The sequence below is a fragment of the Mytilus galloprovincialis genome, chromosome 6 (assembly GCF_965363235.1).
Source record: "Mytilus galloprovincialis chromosome 6, xbMytGall1.hap1.1, whole genome shotgun sequence".
Taxonomy (NCBI): Eukaryota; Metazoa; Mollusca; class Bivalvia; order Mytilida; family Mytilidae; genus Mytilus; species Mytilus galloprovincialis.
The window spans coordinates 18,095,109-18,118,805 of NC_134843.1; the positions used below are offsets into that span (position 1 = coordinate 18,095,109).

General features: G+C 31.6%; 1 protein-coding gene across 1 annotated transcript; it reads left to right on the top strand.

Annotated features, from left to right (window-relative positions):
- The first annotated feature begins 208 nt into the window (after positions 1-208).
- On the top strand, positions 209-23,697 carry LOC143079107 (uncharacterized). The gene is made up of 13 exons (XM_076254286.1): positions 209-342; positions 7,677-7,780; positions 8,593-8,680; positions 11,246-11,334; positions 11,797-11,862; positions 12,387-12,481; positions 13,060-13,140; positions 16,161-16,241; positions 17,199-17,299; positions 18,036-19,782; positions 20,538-20,702; positions 22,078-22,274; positions 22,663-23,697. Exons 1-13 carry the CDS (start codon positions 244-246, stop codon positions 22,789-22,791), a joined length of 3,042 nt encoding a protein of 1,013 aa, XP_076110401.1. The 5' UTR covers positions 209-243; the 3' UTR covers positions 22,792-23,697.

Below are 23,697 nucleotides of genomic sequence, written 5' to 3' on the forward strand. Positions count from 1 at the left end.
CAAACAAAAATAATCTCAAAACTGAATTGTGACTTTTTGTCCTGTGACTTTTTGTCTGTGACTTTTTGTCCGTGACTTTTTGTCCTGTGACTTTCTGTCCTACATTCTTTTTAACCAAGAGACTTGAGTTGTAAAAAAAGAGAGAGACACGGAGTAATATCTAAAGCCGGATATTTCATGCTATTTCCGACATTGTCCGAATCTTATAATCTCCTTTCTCCAAAACACTCCACGAAATCCAAAATGCCAAGAAAAAAACCAGCGCATCTCAAACCTTGGCTGATCGACGCTATACTTATGAATACGGAACCAACTAAGGCAAATTCAGTCAAAGTTCTTAAGGTAATTTGGTTGAAGAGCATAGTCTAGAACAAAATGAAAGTATTTCTGATGAGTGATCATGACAAAATAATTTGCTTCACCAGTACCTTTTCAACTATAATTTCTGAACTTTATTCACATTATTTGCGGTCTCTAAAAACACCGCAAAGGACCTCCTTTGTGCACAAAGGAGCACAAAGGAGCACTAAGGACCTCAAAGAAGTTTGATAAGAGCACAAAGGACCTTAATTTCCCTTTAAAGCATTAAAATATTATAATTCCTGAAGAAAAATGTAAAAAAATTAAAATAGTTTCAATAAAAATTGCGATTTTTATGATTTGGTATAATCACCGGTATCGGTTTGGAACCGACTTTATATCCGGGCTATATGATAGCTCATGTATGTGAATTTTTAAATAGTTTTAATATGATATTAATGATAAAAACGTCATTTATTATTTTTAATATTTTGTTGTAATATTTAAAAAAAAAATATGTATTAAGTTAAATTGGTATTAAAGTTGAAGATTTACGAACTGCACAGTCATGTGTTCTGTAATGGGTACGGATATGCATAATATTACGACCCTTTTCTATAAGATTTTACTTAGTAATACATTCATGAATTAGAAAATATTGAGAAAACACAAACATATGATATAAATACAGACTGGGCAATAAACTGAACAAAAATAAAGCAAACATTGTTGGTCAAAATTTCGACTCGAGCATTAATAAGGATTGTTTCATGAAGACTTGATAGCACTTTGGATGACAAAAACGTTATAAATTCTTTACAGTTAATTATTAGCGTTAAAAGACTGTCTTTAAAAACAATTACATTCAGAAAATAATAAAATATGTATTTTTAAATTATAAATATATTTAAAAAAAACAAAAGAAAACTATAGACATATGCACAATAATAATATTCCAGTTTTCGAAATATAGATCTCACAAGCGGCGATCAAAGACATCGTCTATTGAAGTTTAAAAAAAATATGAGGAAACCATTTTACTCTAAATTTTATAAGAAGTAAAAGACATTAATATAAGAGAGTACTTCATTGAAACATTCAAACTTCACAATTTCAACATGCATCACTCTCAATAAAACTACTTTGTTTTGTGCGAATAAAATTTGATAAAACAAAGACTCACGGTATTGAAATTTCTGAAAAACGGATTAAAAAATTCAAACTAATTTCCTATACCTTTAGAATAAATCTCATACTGTTTGTTCCCTTTGTGTCTTAGAAACGTTTTCACAAAAGCAATTTAAGAATCGTCAAGTTAGAAAATGTCGGTACATACTTTGTTTGTGTGCAGAATAAACAAAAATATAAAATGATAGTAGCAAATAAGCCCTAATACGGATAAATCAGCATGTGCAATACTGAAAACGTTACACTGTCGATATAAATCAAGATTTAATATTGCTCTTCGAACAGGGCAAAAGCGGGAAAAAAACAGGGCCAATACAGAAAAAAGCGGGAAAAAAGCCGTATTGGCCCTGTATTGATTACGGTTTTTAATTTTCTTATTATCATTTAATAAAAGTGTTATGAACTGGCTGTTTCTGTATTGGCACTGGTATAGATTCTCGGTCATCTGTATTGACCCTCGACCCTACCATACATAAGAAAGCTATAGCTGATGATGAAATATGAAAGCAAAACATCGGTATCCTTACGTAATTATCGTAGTTTTGGTAAAGTCTGTTATCTTAAAATATATTACAACAACAAAATATTAAGAATAATAATTGACATTTATATCATATTCATATTACAACTATTACAAATTTTACATACATGAGCTACATGTATCACTTTCCCGGATATAAAGTCGGTTCCAATCCGATATCGGTGATAACATCCAATCGTACATTATAAAAATCGCAATTTTTATTGAAATTATTTTATTTTTTTTACATTTTTCTTCAGGAATCATAATATTTTTATGCTTTAAAGGGAATTTCAGGTCCTTTGTGCTCTTTTCAAACTTTTTTAGGGTCCTTAGTGCTCCTTTGTGCTCCTTTGTGCACAAAGGAGGTCCTTTGCGGTGTTTTTAGAGACCCCATTATTTGTCTGTTTTAAACAATAACAAACCAGGTTTCTTTTAATTCTTAAGATGGCAGTTTTCCTGTAAAAGGTTGTGGTTCTCAATGGGTACTCTGGCTTCCACCACCAAAGAAAGACTATTTAAATTCCCTTCTGTTCAAATTTCAAAAAATGAAACATCTTTTAGGTAGAATTTATAGTTATCTCATGATCATACCATTGCAAACTCGTACCAATATCAGTTTGTACTACTAAAAGCAAACTGGTACCAATGCAAACTGGTACCACTGCTAACTACTTATTTTTCCTTAGTAAATACACCTAATCGCTATTTATTCCATTCAGGATAAGTTCTAAAATTACACAACTTTTTCATCCAGTTGAAGCTAGCTCGGACCCCGCTTAAACAATTCACCATGCATGATACTTTTTAATGAGACCTGTTTAAACTACCGTAAATACTTCAAACAAAATATTTTGTTACTTCAATTTTAATTTCGAAAAAGTGGATCATACTCTATCAAAGTTTCTTGATGATCGCTTTCTAAAGTTTTTCCTCCCTCAGCTCACTACTGATGACCTCTATATACGGCGGCCTGACCCAAACAGGAAGTTGTATATATTACTGTTTTCCCAGATTGGACTAAATAGCGATGAGGTGTATTGGATAAAGGAAACTGTGGCAGATTATCTTTGTTGTCTCCCTTGGACAGTTCCTTTATTAAACTTTTACTGACAACTATTTGATTTAATTTTTAACCATTGCAAATTAGTAACTAAACATTGACAATGATTGAATAGATTATGGTATTCATAATTGTTAATAAAAGGATTTTTTTTTAGTGAGAGAATTTATTTATATTGTAAAAAAGGTTTAAAATTGGTTATGACCAACATTTATGGAAAAAAGTATGAATTTTATTTATATACAATTTTTTGCTGTGAGCAACGTTTTTGTGCTGAACATTCATCATCAGTCACGTCTTAGTTAGCTCTTCATTCATTATGTCTTTACCCGCTATTTACAATGTTTGGTTTATTGATAGATGGATCAACGACACACTTCTTTCGATGTCAGAAACAAATCCAAAGCGGTATAGTACATTTAAAAATCTTAGGAAAGGTGTACTGACATAAGAAGTCTCTAAACACATTAACTCCAAATGGAGCTTTCGTTAGTAGAAGCCATATTAACTATGTGTATCAGTGAGAGAAATGTGAAAGCATAAAAATATAGTATATATACCAATACACATAATTAACAGCGCCTGGTGATGTTTCATAGCCTGACCGGTTTCGGTCCAAAAAGGACCTTCATCAGAGGCAGAAGGCAGAATGTTGGATTAATGTTTGCACCCTATTTATATAGATATGGTAACCGGCGGTTGAGTTAACCGCCGGTTGAGATTTAACCGACGGTTGAGATTTAACCGCCGGTTCAGAGTTAACCGCCGGTTGAGTTAACCGCCGGTTGAGATTTAACCGGCGGTTCAGAGTTAACCGGCGGATCAAAGTTATCCAGTGGATAAATATGTATCTGGTTGATGTTTAAACAGGTTAAATTATCCCAAAAATCCTCGTGGGGTTTCCATGGTTACAGTTATCTATATTTAGCTAATGTACACGTTACAGTAAACTTTTTGACATGTTACGGTAAACATTTATTTTGACATTATACGGCAATGTGACCTAATGATATAACCATACTTGGGCTTTAGCATTGGGTAAAGGGTGTTTTAATAATTTAAGAAGTACATGGTAATCATTTAGTCTTGATCTTTTTTTTTCGGTTAAATCTCAACCGGCGGTTAACTCAACCGCCGGTTACCATATCTATATAAATAGGGTGCAAACATTAATCCAACATTCTGCCTTCTGCCTCTGATGAAGGTCCTTTTTGGACCGAAACCGGTCAGGCTATGAAACATCACCAGGCGCTGTTAATTATGTGTATTGGTATATATACTATATTTTTATGCTTTCACATTTCTCTCACTGATACACATAGTTAATATGGCTTCTACTAACGAAAGCTCCATTTGGAGTTAATGTGTTTAGAGACTTCTTATGTCAGTACACCTTTCCTATATTGCCTATTGATTTTTCACTGACATAGGAGCTCTAAGCGTAAGCCTAGCGATTACCTGACATTGATGTACAAAATGTATATATGTAATACCTACATTACAAACTTAAGGTGTTGAAAACTTTTTAACACTGAGGATTAATATTCGTCTACCTTTGATCTCAAAAGGAGTACTAAAGGCTTAAATGAAGCATTCTCAATCAGAACCCCCCCCCCTCAAACCAAATTTGGTTTGGTTAAGGGGGGGTAATAGTTTTGACTTGATGTTTTGGTGTATCACAAGCTAAATCGTCAAGACTGCATGACTACCATGAAATACTATTATTAGACTTGATATTTAGGTGTATCATAAGCCAAAGATCAAGACTGCATGACAACCATGAATTACTATTTCAAGACTTGATATTCAGGTGTATCATAAGCCTGAGATTAAGACTGCATGACTACTAGGAAGTAAATTTTCAAGACTTGATATTTTTGTGTATCATAAGCCAAATATCAAGATCACATAACTACCATGAAATACTATTCCAAGACTTGATATTTAGGTGTATCACAAGCCAAAGATCAAGACTAAATGATTACCATGTACTTCTTAAATTATTAAAACACCCTTTACCCAATGCTAAAGCCCAAGTATGGTTATATCATTAGGTCACATTGCCGTATAATGTCAAAATAAATGTTTACCGTAACATGTCAAAAAGTTTACTGTAACGTGTACATTAGCTAAATATAGATAACTGTAACCATGGAAACCCCACGAGGATTTTTGGGATAATTTAACCTGTTTAAACATCAACCAGATACATATTTATCCACTGGATAACTTTGATCCGCCGGTTAACTCTGAACCGCCGGTTAAATCTCAACCGGCGGTTAACTCAACCGGCGGTTAACTCTGAACCGCCGGTTAAATCTCAACCGTCGGTTAAATCTCAACCGGCGGTTAACTCAACCGCCGGTTACCATATCTATATAAATAGGGTGCAAACATTAATCCAACATTCTGCCTTCTGCCTCTGATGAAGGTCCTTTTTGGACCGAAACCGGTCAGGCTATGAAACATCACCAGGCGCTGTTAATTATGTGTATTGGTATATATACTATATTTTTATACATTTAAAAATCTTGTTGATTTGCGTAAATACCTGTGTCAGCAAATGGTCCGTGACATCCATTCTGGGGAACTAATTATGCTGATTGATGTCCGAGGGTCTATTTTGTAGAAAAAAATCATAAAACATACATATTTTGAATATATTATTAATGGCTCAAGTTTACAGTGGTACAAGTTTACTTTTAGCATGTTTAGTGGTACAAGTTGACATGGTATGAGTTTGCAATGGTACGTAAACATTAACTTGCTTATATATATATACAAATGTATATATATATACTTATAAAAATACAAATACTGTAGAGTCATATGGTACAGAATTCATATTATTATCCAGATCCTGTCTTATTTAGCAAATCTATATGGCAAATTTGTAAAAAAAAAAAAATTAAAAAAAAGGTGATAAAACGTCTAATTTGAACCATTATACACAATGTATTTGTTTGATCTTTATGGGTTGTTTATTTGGCTGTGCAGGATATGAAAATAGGCTGCCATGTCGGGTCAGAAGAGACCTGAAAGCTATTTAGAAATCTGCAACAATTTTGTTTTGAGGAATTGCAATAACATTGAAAATGTGAACTATTGTGGTATTGATGTCAATTTGGTCATGCAAAAATCAATTTTGTTCTGTGGCGTCAAACATTTTTAATAGAATTATGGCATAAAAATTTGATGTATATGGCTGTGATGACCAGTTAGAATAGACAATAAATGACCCAGTGAGCATGTTGAAAGAGGACAATTTGAGAGTGAAAAGATTCTGTAATAAGTCTAAGGAAACAGTATATCTCAGCAAGAAGGAGCTGAGCTTTGGTAGAACAAAAACAAATTAAATATTAAAATGTTGTATTTATATTTGTCAATAATCTTAAAGTAAAATTTGTTGCCAAAAAAAGACATTCTTGCAATATGAACTATTTTCAAAGACTTAAATGTAGTAGCCCTTTGTCCCTAGTTAGAATACTGTGAGGTCTATTGGAGCTTTTAATCTGATGCCTTGTGGAACAGGGAAAGCCATGCTCTCTTCTTTCAACATGTGGAGAACCCTTTAACATAAGTGGCATGGTGAAAGAGAAAATTCCTGTTTATCTAACAAATATCTTAATAGTAAAATAACAAAAATACAGAACTCCAAGGAAAGTACTTTAACATGTATATTGCAAAATCAAAATCAAAATCTCAATCACATCAAACAAATAGAAAACAACTGTCATATATATTCCTAGCTTCTGTACAGACATTTACTTATGTAGAAAATGGTGGATTAAACTTGGTTTTATAGCTACATTGTAGCTAAACAACAACAACAACAACACCAACAACACCAACAACACCAACAACACCAACAACTACAACTACAACAGTCGCTTAAAGTTCACTCTTTCTAAATCTCTCACTAACAATTCTCAAATAATGCACTCATTTTCCAAAAGAAGCTTAAATTTCCAACCCTTAATTCTGTATGACCCACTTTACCTATTCTACCTATTTAATTTATTGTTTATTTCTTCTTGTCCATAAAACATGTGAAATATACATATTGACCTCTAAATATTTGGCATACAAATTTTTTTATTTCACAATCACTTAAAAAATGTGAAACTGTAATGTGTTCAACAAATACTTTAAGGCACTAATTTGCCCCCTAGTACATTCACCGTGCCACCAATAACTTGTTCATACAAACAAATCCATAACTAATATTCCAAAGTCTGCACCTCCCAACTATTTCCCAATAGTTTGAACCTATACATTGTCCTATTGTCATTATTCTTTTAATATTGAATCAGCCAAATTGTAATGACATGGGACCATAATGAACCCTTGCAACAACATTTTAATGTCTTTCAGCTTGTTTCTATGCCAAAGTTCTGTTCCTATCGAATATAGCCTCATTTTCAGGCAACAGTCTTAATTTCCATGACCTTCACCCTTAATAATCTGTCACTTTTAATTTTCAGTACCTACGGTCTACCTATTGTATATTTTGTTAATTTGTCTTAGTCCTGTACATTCATGAAATATTTGCCACTGGAAGTTAAACAACCAATCAGTCAATCATGTCAATGATTTTCTATTCAGCATTTAGTAACAAGAGAAGATGGATCAGTGATAAGGGAAGTAACTGATGGAAGTGTGTTCATCAAAGCTGACTTCTCAAGGGAAGCCATTGAAGAAATGTTCAGGTAACATATTTGTAGATCAGCTGACTTCTCACATAAGGTCATTGAAGATATGGTGAATTATGTTCAGGTTACAAATATATATATAGAGTTGGTTACAAGTACTAAGATCTTGTTATCTGAAACTAAGGGGAAAAGTATTGTAAGATTAATTTTTTAGCCCTTTATTTCCAAATGAAAAAGTATGATCTAGCTACCTACATGACCTACTTACTAACATGAGGACTACAGAAAGAGAATCAAATTTAACAAGTTGAAAGAAGACTGACAAATCTATGACAAAAAAATGAGAAACAAAAACAAGACAAACAACAGTTTACAAAACACTATAGAAAACACAAAACAGTGAGCAACAAGAACCCTCCAAAAACAATCAAGAGTTTTTATTAGACTGTACTTTGTTAGTTTAATCTATTGGTTGACATAGATCTGTATACATCACTAAGTAACATGTAAATATGGCCCAAGTTTAAGTGAACAACTAAAATGAAGAAGTACAGTTGGCTAATACCTTATAGTGAATTATTAAGTATAGACTGAAAAGAACGGTTTTGGTTGTCAACGTTGAAGTTTGCAAAAATGTACCTGTTAAAAATAGTTATGGTGTTTGCCAATTTCATTCAAAAAACATTTTTGTAAAGGATTTGTTTTTCAACAAGAATTGTAGAAATGCCTAGAATTACAACTGATAAACATGATGAAGATGATTCCTACTTTTAGAAACTTAAGTTTTAATCATGGTGCTTAATTTATAAAATTGATACTTTGGAAGGAATAATTGATACTATGAATTTTCTTATTTTTTTATTATATAGTGAAGAGGGGTCAACACATCCAGAATGGTACAGTGCATTACTCATCCTTAGAAAGTATTCTATTCATTTTGAAGTCACAAATTGTTTGGTATGTTGGAGTTACATAAATTTGCACAATTAAATATTAAAGCTGGGTCCGATAGAAATAGGTTGCATGTGAACACATGCAAGTACATGTAATGAGGGCCCTCATGGGGTTTTTGATTATGTGATTACTTGGCCGTTTTTTTAATGATTATTTGATTATTAAGCCAAATATTTCATGATTATTTGATTACCTAGGACTGTATTTTTAGTTTATGATTATTTGATTACTAAAGATAAGCAAATATTTAATGATTATGTGATTATATTGGCAAAAAAATGGTGATTATGTGATTACTAGGACCCCCCCCCCCCCCATGAGGGGCCTCTGTAATGACTGATTGATTTTGGATCATTCAAATATGAAATAATGATGGATTTTGGTCTGTCATATGAAATAATGATGGATTTTGGTCTGTCATATGAAATAATGATGGATTTTGGTCTGTCGTATGGAATAATGATGAATTTTGGTCTGTCATATGAAATGATGATGGATTTTGGTCTGTCATATGAAATGATGATGGATTTTGGTCTGTCATATGAAATAATGATGGATTTTGGTCTGTCATATGAAATAATGATGGATTTAGGTCTGTTTTGTAGGGGGTTTTATTTATATCAACTCAATTTTCAAACAGTTACAGACTGCATGTAGATTTTTCATCTCTAAAAAGGTTAACAGATCGGTTAATATATTAAAGAATATGTGGTATTAGTGCCAACGAGACAACTCTCCATCCAAGTCACAATGTATCAAAGAAGATATGGTATGACTGCCAATGAGACAACTCTCCATCCAAGTCACAATGTATTGAAGAAGATATGGTATTAGTGCTAATGAGTAAACTCTCCAAGTCACAATGCATTTAAGAAGATGTGCTATGAGTGCCAATGAGACTTTTCTCTATCCATGTCATATGACACCACTCTCTATCCATGTCACAATGTACCGGTATTAAAATTTTAAAATTGTATAAAAAATTATGTTCATTGCCTAAGACAGATTTCTATCCAATGCAGCTCATTTGTTAACTAGCATGACCAGAACAAGGGAGATAAATAATAAAAACAGTTTTTTTTCTCAAATATGAACGATGAAACTAATATCAACCCACTAATCATTGCTAATTTTATGTATGTAATAAGTTTTTATTGTCGAGCCTGCAACTGTTGTTGCAGAAAGCTCGACATAGGTATAGTGATCCGGCAGGGGTGACAGCGGTGTTAGCTAACTTCTTGAAAGCTTTATATTTAAGAAGGTGGAAGACCTGGATGCTTCATACTTTGTTTATGGATGCCTCATGTTATGAAGTATCCGCAGTCACATGTCCAATGTCCTTGACCTCATTTTCATGATTCAGTGACTACTTGAAAAAAAGTTAAGATTTTTGTAATGTTAAATTATCTCTTATTATATGTAATATGATAGCTATATTTGGTATGTGCGTACCTTGCAAGGTCCTCGTGCCCTTCAGACAGTTTTCACTTGACCTTGACCTCATTTCATGGATCAGTGAACAAGGTAAAGTTTTGGTAGTCAAGTCCATATCTTTAAGCAATAGGTCTAGTATATTCTGTGTATGGAAGGACTGTAAGGTGTACATGTCCAACTGGCAGGTGTCATCTGACCTTGACCTCATTTTCATGGTTCAGTGGTCATATTTGAGTTTTTATGTTTTGGTCTGTTTTTCTTATACTGAATGCAATAGGTCTACTATATTTGGTGTATGGAATGAATAAAAGGTGTACATGTCTAGCTGGCAGATGTCATCTGACCTTGATCTCATTTTCATGGTTCAGTAGTCAAAGTTAAGTTTAAGTTTTGGTTTTTTTTCTAATACTAATTGCAATAGGTCAACTATATTTGGTATATGGAAATATTTTTATGATCTATTTGTCAGTCGTGCAGGTTTTATTTGACCTTGACCTCATTTTCACAGTTCATTGCTTTGTGTTAAGTTTTTGTGTTTTGGTCTTCTTTTCTAATACTAATTGCAATAGGTCAACTATATTTGGTGTATGGAATATTTTATGAACTATTTGTCAGTTGCCCAGGTTTTATTTGACCTTGACCTCATTTTCACGGTTGATTGCTTAGTGTTAAAGTTTTTGTGTTTTGGTCTGTTTTTCTTAAACTTTATATAAGCAATAGGTCAACTATATTTGTTGTATGGAAGAATTGCCTGGCATGGTTCATCTGACCTTGGCCTCATTTTCATGGTTCATTGGTCAATGTTTAGTTTTCTTGGTTAATTAAGTTTATGTGACAGTTGTAATAAAGCTTTATATTTCGGACTATCACCATTATATCAATGATTAGTAAAGAAGGCGAGACATTTCAGCGTGTGCACTCTTGTTTAGGAAAACTTCTCAAATTTGTTAAAAATTTAAATATATTCTCAGGAAGTATTCTAATTTTCAAAAGCAGAAACCTTCAGGAACTTGGATTATAAGCAGGTTTAGATTTCTTTGTGCTTATTTACTTTATTGTTAATATTTAAAAGCCAATAGTTACTTCAAATATCGAGATGCCATAACATTTTTTGTTTTTGTTTACATACTTAAGGAAAGAAGTGAATTTGTATTAAAGATTTCCTCAGCCTCTATTTGGGATTTACAGCAGGGATTTTATCTCAAGTACAGAGTACTTGACTGGTAAGTACAACCTTTGACACAAAAAAAGTAAAAAAAAAAATCAGCATGTAGATATAAGCTCATATTCATAAATCTTATACAATATATATACTAAACACTAAATTGGCTTAGAATGGTAGTTTTGTAAACGTATTGTAGAGAAACATCTGTAGACGAAATCAAAGCACTTTACAGTAAAGAGACAATGACATGATTTCCATAGTTCTGTATAAGGATAAGCACAATCAACCTTGTGGCAGGGTAAAACTTGTAGATTTCAATCCCTCCCCCTATTTAGAAGGTCATCAGTTGTAGAGGAACAAATGGTACATTTTGATATACATGAAATAACATAAAAGCATCTCTCTCAATAAATCTTTGAAGTATTTTATAAATTATCTAAAATTGTGAACTGTTTTACATGTCAGAATATTTTTGTATATTTTCAAGTGTTAGATTAAGATAATGTGTATTTGATTTTAGCATGGATAATAACAGTGTTAGAGAACTTGCAAAAGAGGCGTATGAGAACTACCGATCTCAACAAAGGTAAATGGAATTGAAAAATTAATTAAGATAGGCCAAATTGTTTGTTGATTAAGGGTTCTGCGTCAAAGAATTTTCCGATTCAGTAGTTCAGGAGTTTTTGTTATATCTTTCAAGTTAGTTGCTATTATTAAACTCATTAATTTACCAGAAGTTTATAAGTTACAATCTTTTCAAGCATATTCAATAATTGAATCTTAAATGTTTACCTTAAGTACATACATATGAATGTTCCCTTAAAATAAAGCAGGACTGAAAATGATTTTATGAAAAAAGAAGTAACCAGAAAGTTACTCATAAAGTATTCTTAGAAGCATCAGTTTATAGTCCGCAATGGTCAGATTCTTTTTTAAAGGAAAAAAAAAGTCCAAAGGAAACTTTAATCATTTGAACAATAATGTGTATTTTAACCTTTTGTGATAGCTATTTTGAGTTTTGACCACTGGAATCAGTATTTTTGTTTGTTTCTGCAAATATTGTTCTTTTTTATACATGAAACAATTTTGATTTTCTTGATGCCTATATAGGGATGACTCCATGGACTGTAGCATTCCACTCACACAACTTCTAGATAACATGACAAATGTAGATTCACAGGAGGAGGAAAAGGGAAATATTACAGGTACAATTATATGAACAACCTTTTTACACATTGTTATGACTGAATTATCAGTACCAATAATGTGCCAATATTATGTCTTTATTAATGACTTTTACATCTTGCATCTTACAGCTCAATATTTTATAAAGTCTCACCACTTGTAATACATATAGTATTATCATCATAATATAACCATTGCATAAAGCAGAAATTCTCAGGTTAATTTTATAGCTCATCTGGCCCAAAAGATTATGATTATCATACTATACAGGAGTGGCAGTTTTATATCCGGACAGTGATTACAAAACAGAATCAAGTGCAAAATGGTGAGAAAGAAACCTGATGGCCAATCTCAATAAATTTACTGAAATTAGTATTATGAAAATATTTTGTTTTCTGAAATCCTAATCTGCCGTTAAGAACAAAAGCTTTCAGTTTAGGACATGACTTGCAAATATGACCATTTATGTAACTCTTGTTTGTGACTGTCATTTTCTTTAAAAATAAGTAATGTTTTAAAGTTGTAAATGTTATTTATAAACATGTTAAAATAAATGAATTTATGAATGTATATATCTGTTTTTGTGGTTTTATTACAGCTGAGGAATTAACATATGATACGATCTATGAAGAAATATTTATAAGTAAAGAACAGCAAGCCTTGTTAGATAATATAGAAGGTTAGCTTGATAGATTTATGTAGTGTTTGACATCTAGTTTTCTATTTCAGGAACAATTGGTGGTGCTAAACTCATTTTCCCTTATACTTATGTTTATATATTTAAAAAAGAAGATGCGGTATGATTGTCAATGAAACCACTTTCCACAAGAGACCAAATGACACAGAAATTAACAACTATAAGTCACTGTATAGTTTTCAACAATGAGCAAAGGGCATACCACATAGTCGGCTATAAAAAGCCCCAAAATGACAAATGTAAAAAAGTTCAAACGAGAAAACTAGGGGCCTAATTAATCTACAAAAAATGAACAATAAACAAATATAATAGTCTGCTTCTAATTTTGTAATTTGAAGAATGAAAATAGTTTTTAAATAAAAAGACTCATTAAAAGTACATTGCACATAAAATTAAATATTGAACTTGCTGTTGGAACTGTCATAACTTCTAAAATGGTGAAAAAAATCATTTTTGATTACTATCTTGAAAACAATTCAAGTAGACACGGAGAAAAAATTCAAGAAGCAAAAATGATTTTTAACCGGATTTTTGTGACAAAAATGTCGGTTATTGATTTGGGGATGTACAGCGGGCGGCGGGCGGGCGCCAATCAAATGTTGTCCGTGCATTAACTCATGAACCGTTCAACCAAAGCTTTTAAAATTCTAATATGTTGTTACTGACAACTAAATGAAGGTCAAGTTCAATAATGGCGATTTTGACTTTTACCGTTCAGGAGTTATGGTTCTTGAAAGATGGAAAAATGGAGTTTCCAGTCGTGTCCGTGCATTTACACATAAACTGTTCTACCTAAGCTTCCCAAATTTTAATATGTTGTTACTGATGACAAAATGGAGTTCAAGTTCAATAATGGCGATTTTGACTTTTACCGTTCAGGAGTTATGGTTCTTGAAAGATTGAAAAATGGTGTTTCCAGTCGTGTCCGTGCATTTACGCATGAACTGTTTTACCAAAGCTTCCCAAATTTTAATATGTTGTTACTGATGGCAAATTAGAGGTCAAGTTCAATAATGACGATTTTGACTTTTACCGTTCAGGAGTTATGGTTCTTGAAAGATTGTGAAATGGTGTTTCCATTCACGTTGTTGCATTTACTCATGAACTATTCAATCTAAGCTTTTGAAATTTTAAGATGTTGAAACTGATGACAAAATTGAGGTCAAATTTGATATTGACGATTTTCATTTTTCACCATTCATCAGTAATGGTCCTTGTGATATTGCCAGGACACAAATAAATATTAATAAATCCAGTTTGCTGTCGTTGTGACAGCCTCTTGTTACAACTTTCTTTAAATTATTGTCTATTATCTTGAAAATATGATAGAAAGATAGATTGTTTAACAGCCTTCAACAATGAGCACACCCATACAGCAGAGGAAGCTATTAAAGGCAAATGACAAATATATAAAACAATTTAAATGAGAATAACTAAACGCCTGATATATATATAATGAACAATAACGGAAAAACTTATACAACAACAAACAACAACCTCTTAATTGGAGTTTAATATGAATAATTTCTTACTTCTTAATTAAAGAAAACTGCATATTCATTATGACTAATCCGCCTCATTTAGTACCAATAAGGAGAACAGCTATTTGACAGCAATCCAGCAACACAGAAAACTCAAAATAGACAATCTAAACATGGACATATAATCTTCTTCAATTGACAGACCTGCAGGTGTCTATACACTATGTCAATTTCTAGATGGACAGATAAAGTTTTTTTGTCGAGCCTGCAACTTTTGTTGCAGAAAGCTCAACATAGGGATAGTGATCCGGCGGCGGCGGCGGCTACTTTATGCAATAGATCTACTATATTTGTTGTATGGAATGATTGTAAGATGTACATGTCTAGTGGGCAGATGTCATCTAACCTTGACCTCATTTTCATTGTTGAGTGGTCAAAGTTAAGTTTTTGAGTTTTGGTCTTTTTATCTAATACTAAATGCCATAGGTCAACTATATATGGTGTATGGAAATATATTATGATCTATATGTCAGTCCCGCAGGTTTTATTTGACCTCAACCTCATTTTCACGGTTCATTGCTCAGTGTTAAGTTTTTGTGTTTTGGTCTATTTTTTTTAAACTATAAGTAATAGGTCAACTATATTTGTTGTATGGAAGCATTGTTAGCTGTACATGTCTGCCTGGCATGGTTCATCTGACCTTGACCTCATTTTCATGGTTCATTGGTCTTTGTTTAGTTATCTTGGTTAATGCTAAGTTTATGTGACAGTTTTTAATAAAGCTTTATACTTAGGACTATCAACATAATATCAATAATTAGTAAAGAAGGCGAGACATTTCAGCGTGTGCACTCTTGTTGTTTATAAAGGAGTAAGTTCGGTAAGGGTAATTATTTGGCCTGGATTATAAAGTTCAATGTAAGAAGACAAAAAATGTTTTAAGTTGACTTAAAGGCATAAGATAAAGTTAAATAGAACTATTTTTGACAAAGTTTAATTCTAAAACGTTGACTTTTTCATCCAAAAAAGGTCAAGATAAGAGATTTTGGTGAATTTTGACAAAATCAGCTGGATTTCAACCAAATTTAGGACCAGGAAACATAGAGTGCAGGCGTCGACAAACTTAATATGTGAATTGTCTTCACAAACATTATTTCAAAAGATCTTTGTTGTCGACATATGTGCTCCTTAATTCCTGTCCAAAATTCAATAAAATTTTACCCGTTTTATTGATTTTTTCATGGAAAAGCAATGAGTACAACTTGTGATGTTACAATACAATGCAGGAAGGTAAATTTTCAACAAAATGACTTATTTCCTAACTAGTGACTTTATTAGCTATAATTTATTGTGATATTTGTCAATAAATCCTAATTTGAAATTTACGCTTAAAAAGGGGGCCATTATAGGACCTTACTACTCTTTACCACAGTGAGAAATTTATTTTCAATAAAAGAAAGTTTTCCCTGTATAATCTTGACAAGTACTTAGTAGCAATTACTAGTTAATGTTTTTTTTTAGAATGGAAGGCTGATTATATACCGTCTATTGAAGATAACTCTCAGATATATCCTCAGAAGACACAAGAAAATTCCTCAAAAGGTAAACATTTTTAAAAGAATTGAATGCTTCTTTTTTATAAATTCATTCAGGTGAAAAAGCGTTGGTAGAAATATATTTTGTATGAAGCTTCATACGAAAAATGTACGCACAGTCCAACATTTTTACTAAAAGAAGCATTCAATACTTATAATTACATTTTTTTGCTATGATCAAGAAAACATGATAACCATAAAGTTTGTCTATAATTTACCTGAGCACTTTATTGTGGAACTGTGCATCATCATGTATGTTTCAATTCATGCAACTCATTTTGAAATGAGAGATTGCTGTTAGCTAACCAAAATAATGTATAATAATGAAACATAAGTCTAAGGGACGACATCAAAAGTTCAATGTAGGATAAAAAACTTAATTCACATAGTTTTTTTCACTGACCCCCACCCCCCTCTTAACTTAATTTGGGAAAAATTGATTAACCAATAGGGATATATGTAAAAAAAAAACTATTTGATGTAAGTTATCCTACATCGATCTTTTGATGTCGTCCCTAATGTAATTATTTGAATGTAAATTGTGTAACTTGTGAATACATAATACTATGTAATAAGTAAGAGACTACGAGAATTTTATTATAACTTTGATTAAAAGGAGATTTTTACAAAATATTCCAATTCCTAAATTATTTTGATAGTGTATCATACATGGTGGAATTTCAGCCCTGTAGGTTTCATAAAAACTGAATGGAAAATACCTTCCAATCAAGACTGCCAAACTTAATTACATACAATAGGGTACTTATGAAAAAAAATATCATTATAATATGAGACAACAAGATTTTCAATTTTATACGGTTCTTTTCTGAAACTGCAAAAAAAAAAATTTCATATGTATGCCTGTCTGTCCCATGGAATTTCTTTGGGATTTTCTTCAGGCTAAACAAATCAGAGCTTTCTAATTTAAGCAGTAGCTTATAGTTTTATTTGTTGTATATTTTAGATAAAGAAGTATTGCAAAGAGATGTACACATGAAAGATTCAATTACAGAGAAAACTTGTAAAAACAAAAATTCTACTGAAGTTAAAGCAATTCATGAACAGGTACAAACATTAAAAAATTGTATATATATAATTTGATATTGATCATGAAAAATTTAATTTAAAACACTTTGATAGGCAAATACCACATATTACATGTTAAAACACCATTACAACAATTTTTGCAGGCCTGTAGAAAAATAAAACTTTTGACTGTACCTGATGTGAGTGTTAAAAATTCTGAACCAATTGTTTGATGTCCAACCAGTTATCAGAATTAATCAATGAATTTGTGTTCCAGTCATTCATACTTCTTGTATGTATGTGCATTTTCTCTGAAGTGTTAGCAACTAAATATGTTATTTATGCAGCAAATATTGGCCCCTTGTATGAATGATCGGGTATACTATTTTACTCCTGTCTGTCTGTCCACCCCATGATATTGTTTCTTTTTCTCATGAATTACAATTCAGAAAGTCATGAAATTAAGTGTCAGGATGTATGTACTAAGCATTCTGTAGTGTGTTGTGTTTTCATACTTAGGGCTCATTAGTGTCCTGTTGACCAAATACTTTGAGAGCCTCATATGTTCTTTCACATAATTGCTGTGGTTAAATGTGTCTTTATTTCTACTGGAACTACCAATCGTTTTTGGAAGACCAAAAAAAAATATTGTTGTTTCCGGCTTTGTGTGAATAAGTTGCTTATAGTCAATAATTTATTTTCAATGTATTATACATTGTGTGAACTACCATAACAAAATATTCCATACATTATATATTTTTCTTCATTGTTTTAGGAAATAAGTAATAGTGGGGATGTAGTTAGTTCTGGAGAGTCCATCAGGCTGAGCTGCTCTGATCACTCTAGTGAAGAGATTATTGTACATAACCATGGTGATGAACTTTCAACTGAACACCATGACAACAACAGCAAAGTAAGCAGTTCATCAGGTAGCATAGAGCATGAGAACATAAAAGCTAAGTATTCAGACAATGTTTCTTCTAAAAAGGAGAAAAAGAAAGAAGACTGCAGCTCAACTAATTACCAAAAACATTTTGAGAACTTTATTTTAAGTGATCATGACCATGCAGTCACTAGTACTGTATTAATCGCAGAAACTCAACCTTTTACACCTACAGTGTCGCCACCTGGTACACAGCCTTTTTCACCGAAGGAATATGATCCATTAATATCAATATCTCCTATACTAAACAAATCTGATCCATTGTTTTCTATGTCTCCTGAAACTAATAAATCATGTGATCAAATATCACATGACAGAGTAGAGACACCTCCAAGTACCAGTGTCAATGAAGTGATTCATGGCACACCAAAGAAGTGCCAGAAAAAACCTGCAATACTACATGCTAGTGAATACACAGGATACAGACTTGAGGAAGAAAGAATAAGATCTTCAAAAGGGATAAAATGTAAAGATAAACCTATAAAAATAGTTGCAAACGTCCAAGTTAAAAATAAAGGAAATGACAGTTTTGAAAAGGAAAGACTACAATCAATATGTAAAAAGACTCATATTGGACAGTGTGAAAACGATGAAGAAATCAGACTAAATAAACTAAGTTCTCCTAGTGATATAGAATCACCTGAACATTTAATTCAGGAAATGAGTAAACAATCTAATTCTGAAGAAGATAGTTGTCTCATTGAACTGTCCAAATCTAAGGATTCTAATCAGGTTGTATCACTGTCACAAAAATCAGAGGATTCTCAAGGTTTAAAACAATCACAAAACTCTATCTCAGATAAAACTCTAATGGAGATATCATCAGGCCAAATGAAAACAGTTGTTGCAATATCAAATTCTGGAAATTCTTATGATAATTTGGATGGTCTTAGAACTTCTATGGAACAGAGTGGAATGATACCAGATGAGACCGGAAATAAAAAATCACAAAAATATGTGTTTAAAAAGGTGTTACCAAACAGTGTTACAGGAAAAGAAAAAGGAAAGCAAACACCTCTTTCTAATCAGCATAGAAATAATCAGTCAAATGAAAATAATGAAAGTTCTGATAAACATTTATGTCTCCGTAAGAAAGAAAACATAGCTGCAAGTGTTAAATCATGTAAAGTGAAGGATTTGATGTCAAGTATTAAATCATCAAAGAGAAACAGATGTGAAATATCAGCTGACGATGTACCCTCAGGTAAAAGTAGAAAAGTTGATTCTCATGCAGTGGAGGCAACAGAAAACAATTCAAACGGAAAAAATGAGAATATAGAGGCGAGTAATTTAACACTGGAGTCTGAAACTTCCCCTAGACTTTTACAGTCAACAAGGTCAACCAGAAAACCTCCGTCTGAAATCTCATTTGAAAATATTGGAGGAAAAAAAATTAGAATGAAAATAAATCAAGCTGGTAACTCTTCATCACCAAAAGGAAACTCTGATAAAGGAGAGAAAAAAGAAGAAGAAGAACAATCACAGAGTATTTTGACGAGAGATATATTAAGGTTACCTTTAAAACTGGTTCAAGGAGAGACAGTCCATGATGTTATTGTAATCTCCAGTGGTGAATCAGGTAAGAAATAAGGGAATTCCTTTTATCAAGTTACCTCAGGGTTAAAGATGATATTTATAATCTTCCCTTACCTATGGTTACTTAGCTACTGTTGATTTTGTTTTTTTCCTTTGTACAGGTTGTGCACCTGAACATTTCCTTTCCAATTATCTTTACGTTGTATAATGAAATAAACAATTGAAGTGATTGTATTAAAAGTCTAATGATAAAACAAACAATTCAAGAAGAAAGAAAAAAAACACCACTCCCTCCCTGTTTATGGAGGACCTGCTTTGGTTTTTAACCATGAAAAATTTAATTTATAAATTTGTGAAGTATTGGGGCAGCTGCCAATAATTTCCATGCAATAATTTCAACCAATGTTTTTTAACTTTTAATATGTTGAATTGTCACAGCTGATAACAAAAATTATGTTCAAATTAGATATTAATAATTTTCACTTTTACTGTTCAGGAGTGACAGGAGTTATGGTTTTTGATTGATTGGAAAATGGCATTTTATGTTGTTTCTGTGCAACAACCATGATAACTTCAATTAATACATTTCAAATTTTAATTTGTTTATTTTTATGACAAAATGAAGGTAAAGTGTAATATTGACAATTTCTACTTTTGCTATTCATAATTTATGGTCCTTGATATATACAATGTAAGAAAATGGCAACTTATGTCTTTCCGTTCAATGACTTTTAAACTTGTCAGCTAAAACTTGCAGGTCAAACATGAATTATATAATTTAAAACATTGTATTTACAGATAAATGTCTGATAAATAAACAAAATGTGGTAAAACAGCCCGTTGAAGAACATTCTGGAAGCAGTAAAAATACAGAAGATTGTCAGAACAGACAACGAAATCCATTCACAGAATCAGATGAAATATCAGCATCAAAAATGTCAAAAGGCTCATCTTCCTCACAAAGTATGCATAGATTTTACAACAATATAAAAAAAACTGTGGTATTATTGCCCTCGAGACAACTCTCCACAAGAGACCAAATGACACAGAAACTAAAAATTATAGGTCACCATATGGCCTTTAATAATGTTTAAATTGAAATATTTATCCACTCCAGATACTTTAATCTTTAATGATGCTAAATAAATAAGGGTATTGATCATGATTATATTGCATTGTCTTATACTATTATGTTTAATAGTAATATATACAGTTTTAAAAGTTGATAGAATATTATAAACCAGTTGAATTTTACAGATACTTATTGGTTGTTCTCTAGCTGAATATGAAGAATATGTGTTTGTAATTTTCTAAATGTTTTGAGAAGATATGTATAAGAGGAGATTCAAGTTTGAAATATTCATGGTGATCTACATACACATTATTTCTCTTCTTGATGAATCACATAAAAATAAAATGATCCCCAAAATAAGTTTATTTTAAGAATCTTCATGTAGAGGTTGCTTTTTCCAAATAAAAAATACAATGAAAAGAACAGAAAAGAATAGAACGTTTAGAGTACCCTTTTAATTTATATAAAATCTAGAGAAATAATTTCACATCATTAAGAAGACCAATGTATTTACACATCAAAACCTTCAGTTCATTGGACATTTGTTTCAAATACAAAATGTATCAACAGAAAAACATAGAGTGGGGTGCTCATTTTCGCCGGGGACACAATTTCGCCGTTTAAGGATTTTGAGGTGTAAAAACTTCAAAGGATGGCTGAAATGGAAGAAATGTACCCGTAAATTATATTTTTATAACAAATATAATATTTTTTTAAACTGAGACAAAATTGCGACTCTTACCGAAAATGACCGAAAAACGGACAACGATTTTCGGACAATTTCCTGAATAAAAAACACGATTTCAAAGAAGTATTTCTAGGTAAATATTTGATTGAATGCCCTAATTTTGAATTCTTTATACCTTTGAAATGTCTGCTATTCATCTATAATGCAATTGATTTGATAAAAATTGTTAAAAGCTGCGGTTATTTGGTTTTAAATAGATGTGTAAAAACGGCGAATATGTGTCCCCCATTGACAAAACATCCGGAAATTTCAAACACCCTTTAATCTAACTTTTCAGATGATTTTCTTACAACAAACCGGTTTCCAAGCTTAAGTATATTTTGCATTTGAAGTTATCTTCATATAGAAATATCAGTATACTTCAAAAACATTTAGACCTGAACATAAACTGTAGAAAACATGGAAAGATGTGGCGAAAATGAGCACCCCACTCTAACCTATAATGAAAAAATTTAGATTCTTTTTAACTTTCACATTATTTTGATTTCTAGAAGATTTAAAATTTAATTCAATTTCAGGGTCAAAGGGTAAACAGTTGAAAGCTAAGAATACTAGAAACCTAGAAAAAACAGAAATAAAAGGAATAAGTCAAACAAGTGTGATCTCCAGCTGTCCTATTGATCTGGTTTCCTGCTCACCTGAACTGGTGTCCACTTGCTCCCAGATACAGAATAAGCAAAAGGAGGCATGTGATGAATCACAAGATTTGTCTGAGGTAAAGTACAGATTAAGAAATTCATGTTATAATATAATTCAACATAAGTTCTTCTAAATTAGCAATAAATAGTAATACACTGCTACAGGAAAAAAATCTGAAACAATTCAATTGAGAAAACTAACACCATATTTTTTTTTTATAGTAGTTCGATTAAATTTACAAGAATTTTTTTTTCCATTTTATTTAATAGAAAATCCAGTTGAAACCTTTGATATCATTACAGTTTGGTACTTTTAATGTAAAACAAGTACAATACATGAAAATAGTTAATTTCCTAGACAACGTGAATAATTTATGTATTGGACACAAATATGTTTGCTGGTCTGGTATTCATATACTCTAGATTAGTATGCTGATTATTAAATTAAAGATGTTTCTGTTTTAGATGGACAGATTTTTATCAGAAATACAACCAGAGACGGATATAGGAAGAAAGTTATTACAAATGACAGTCCCTAGAGATCTGGCAGACACAGCATTTAATTATTACAGAAACAGAGATTTTGTCACGTGATAATGATTTCATTTTACAAGAAATTATATAAGGCATTGAGCAAACATTTACATATTACAATGAAGAGATTGCCTTGAGATCTGACTTTTGACTGCATTGACTGAAAAGAAAAATATCAAATGATCATGTTTTTGATTAAGAAATGGGATGTGAACTTTACAATTTACACATAAATATAGAAAAGACATTGCTTAAAAAAACACCTGAGATTATAAATTGTACTACCCCAATTTCATAATGTTTGATGAAATGAAAACATGACTGTCATTACTTATGGCTTACAATCTTTTACAAGTCATGTGTGTAAAAATATATTTGTAATAATGAGTACTAGTATTTGACCTTTACACACAGTATAGTCATAAAAAATGACAAATATTGTTATTAGAAGATAAGTAAGCAAATATCTTCTTGACAAGAATTGTGAAATGGAGGTTACACATTTTTGCATTGGAAATGTTTTCAATTTTAATTCAAGATATTGCAGTTAAGACTAGTCATTGTTATTTACATTTGACAATACTATACCTTTCTGAATTGTCAAACTGAAAGGGGGAATTGGTATTCAATGTAATTCTCAAGAGAGAATTTTACATACATGTTATGGGGGATTTCCTTACTGTGTTGAGATCAATTGGTGGGCTAGGGCTGTTCTCAGACACATTCCCCAGTTTATTAGAAGAATTTTAGCAAGAAAATTTTTGTTGATTGTTAATATACAATTTTTACATAGATATAGTGTCTGATGCTGTTAAAAACAAATTTAAATTACAATTGTTACAATTGTTATTTGTTTATGAAATAAAGAATTGATAATGCATTTGATGATTTATATCATTTCTTTGAGATAGGTATTTTTTGTTATTTTAATTTTTAAAATAAAAGTGCTATATTTCAACTTTAAAA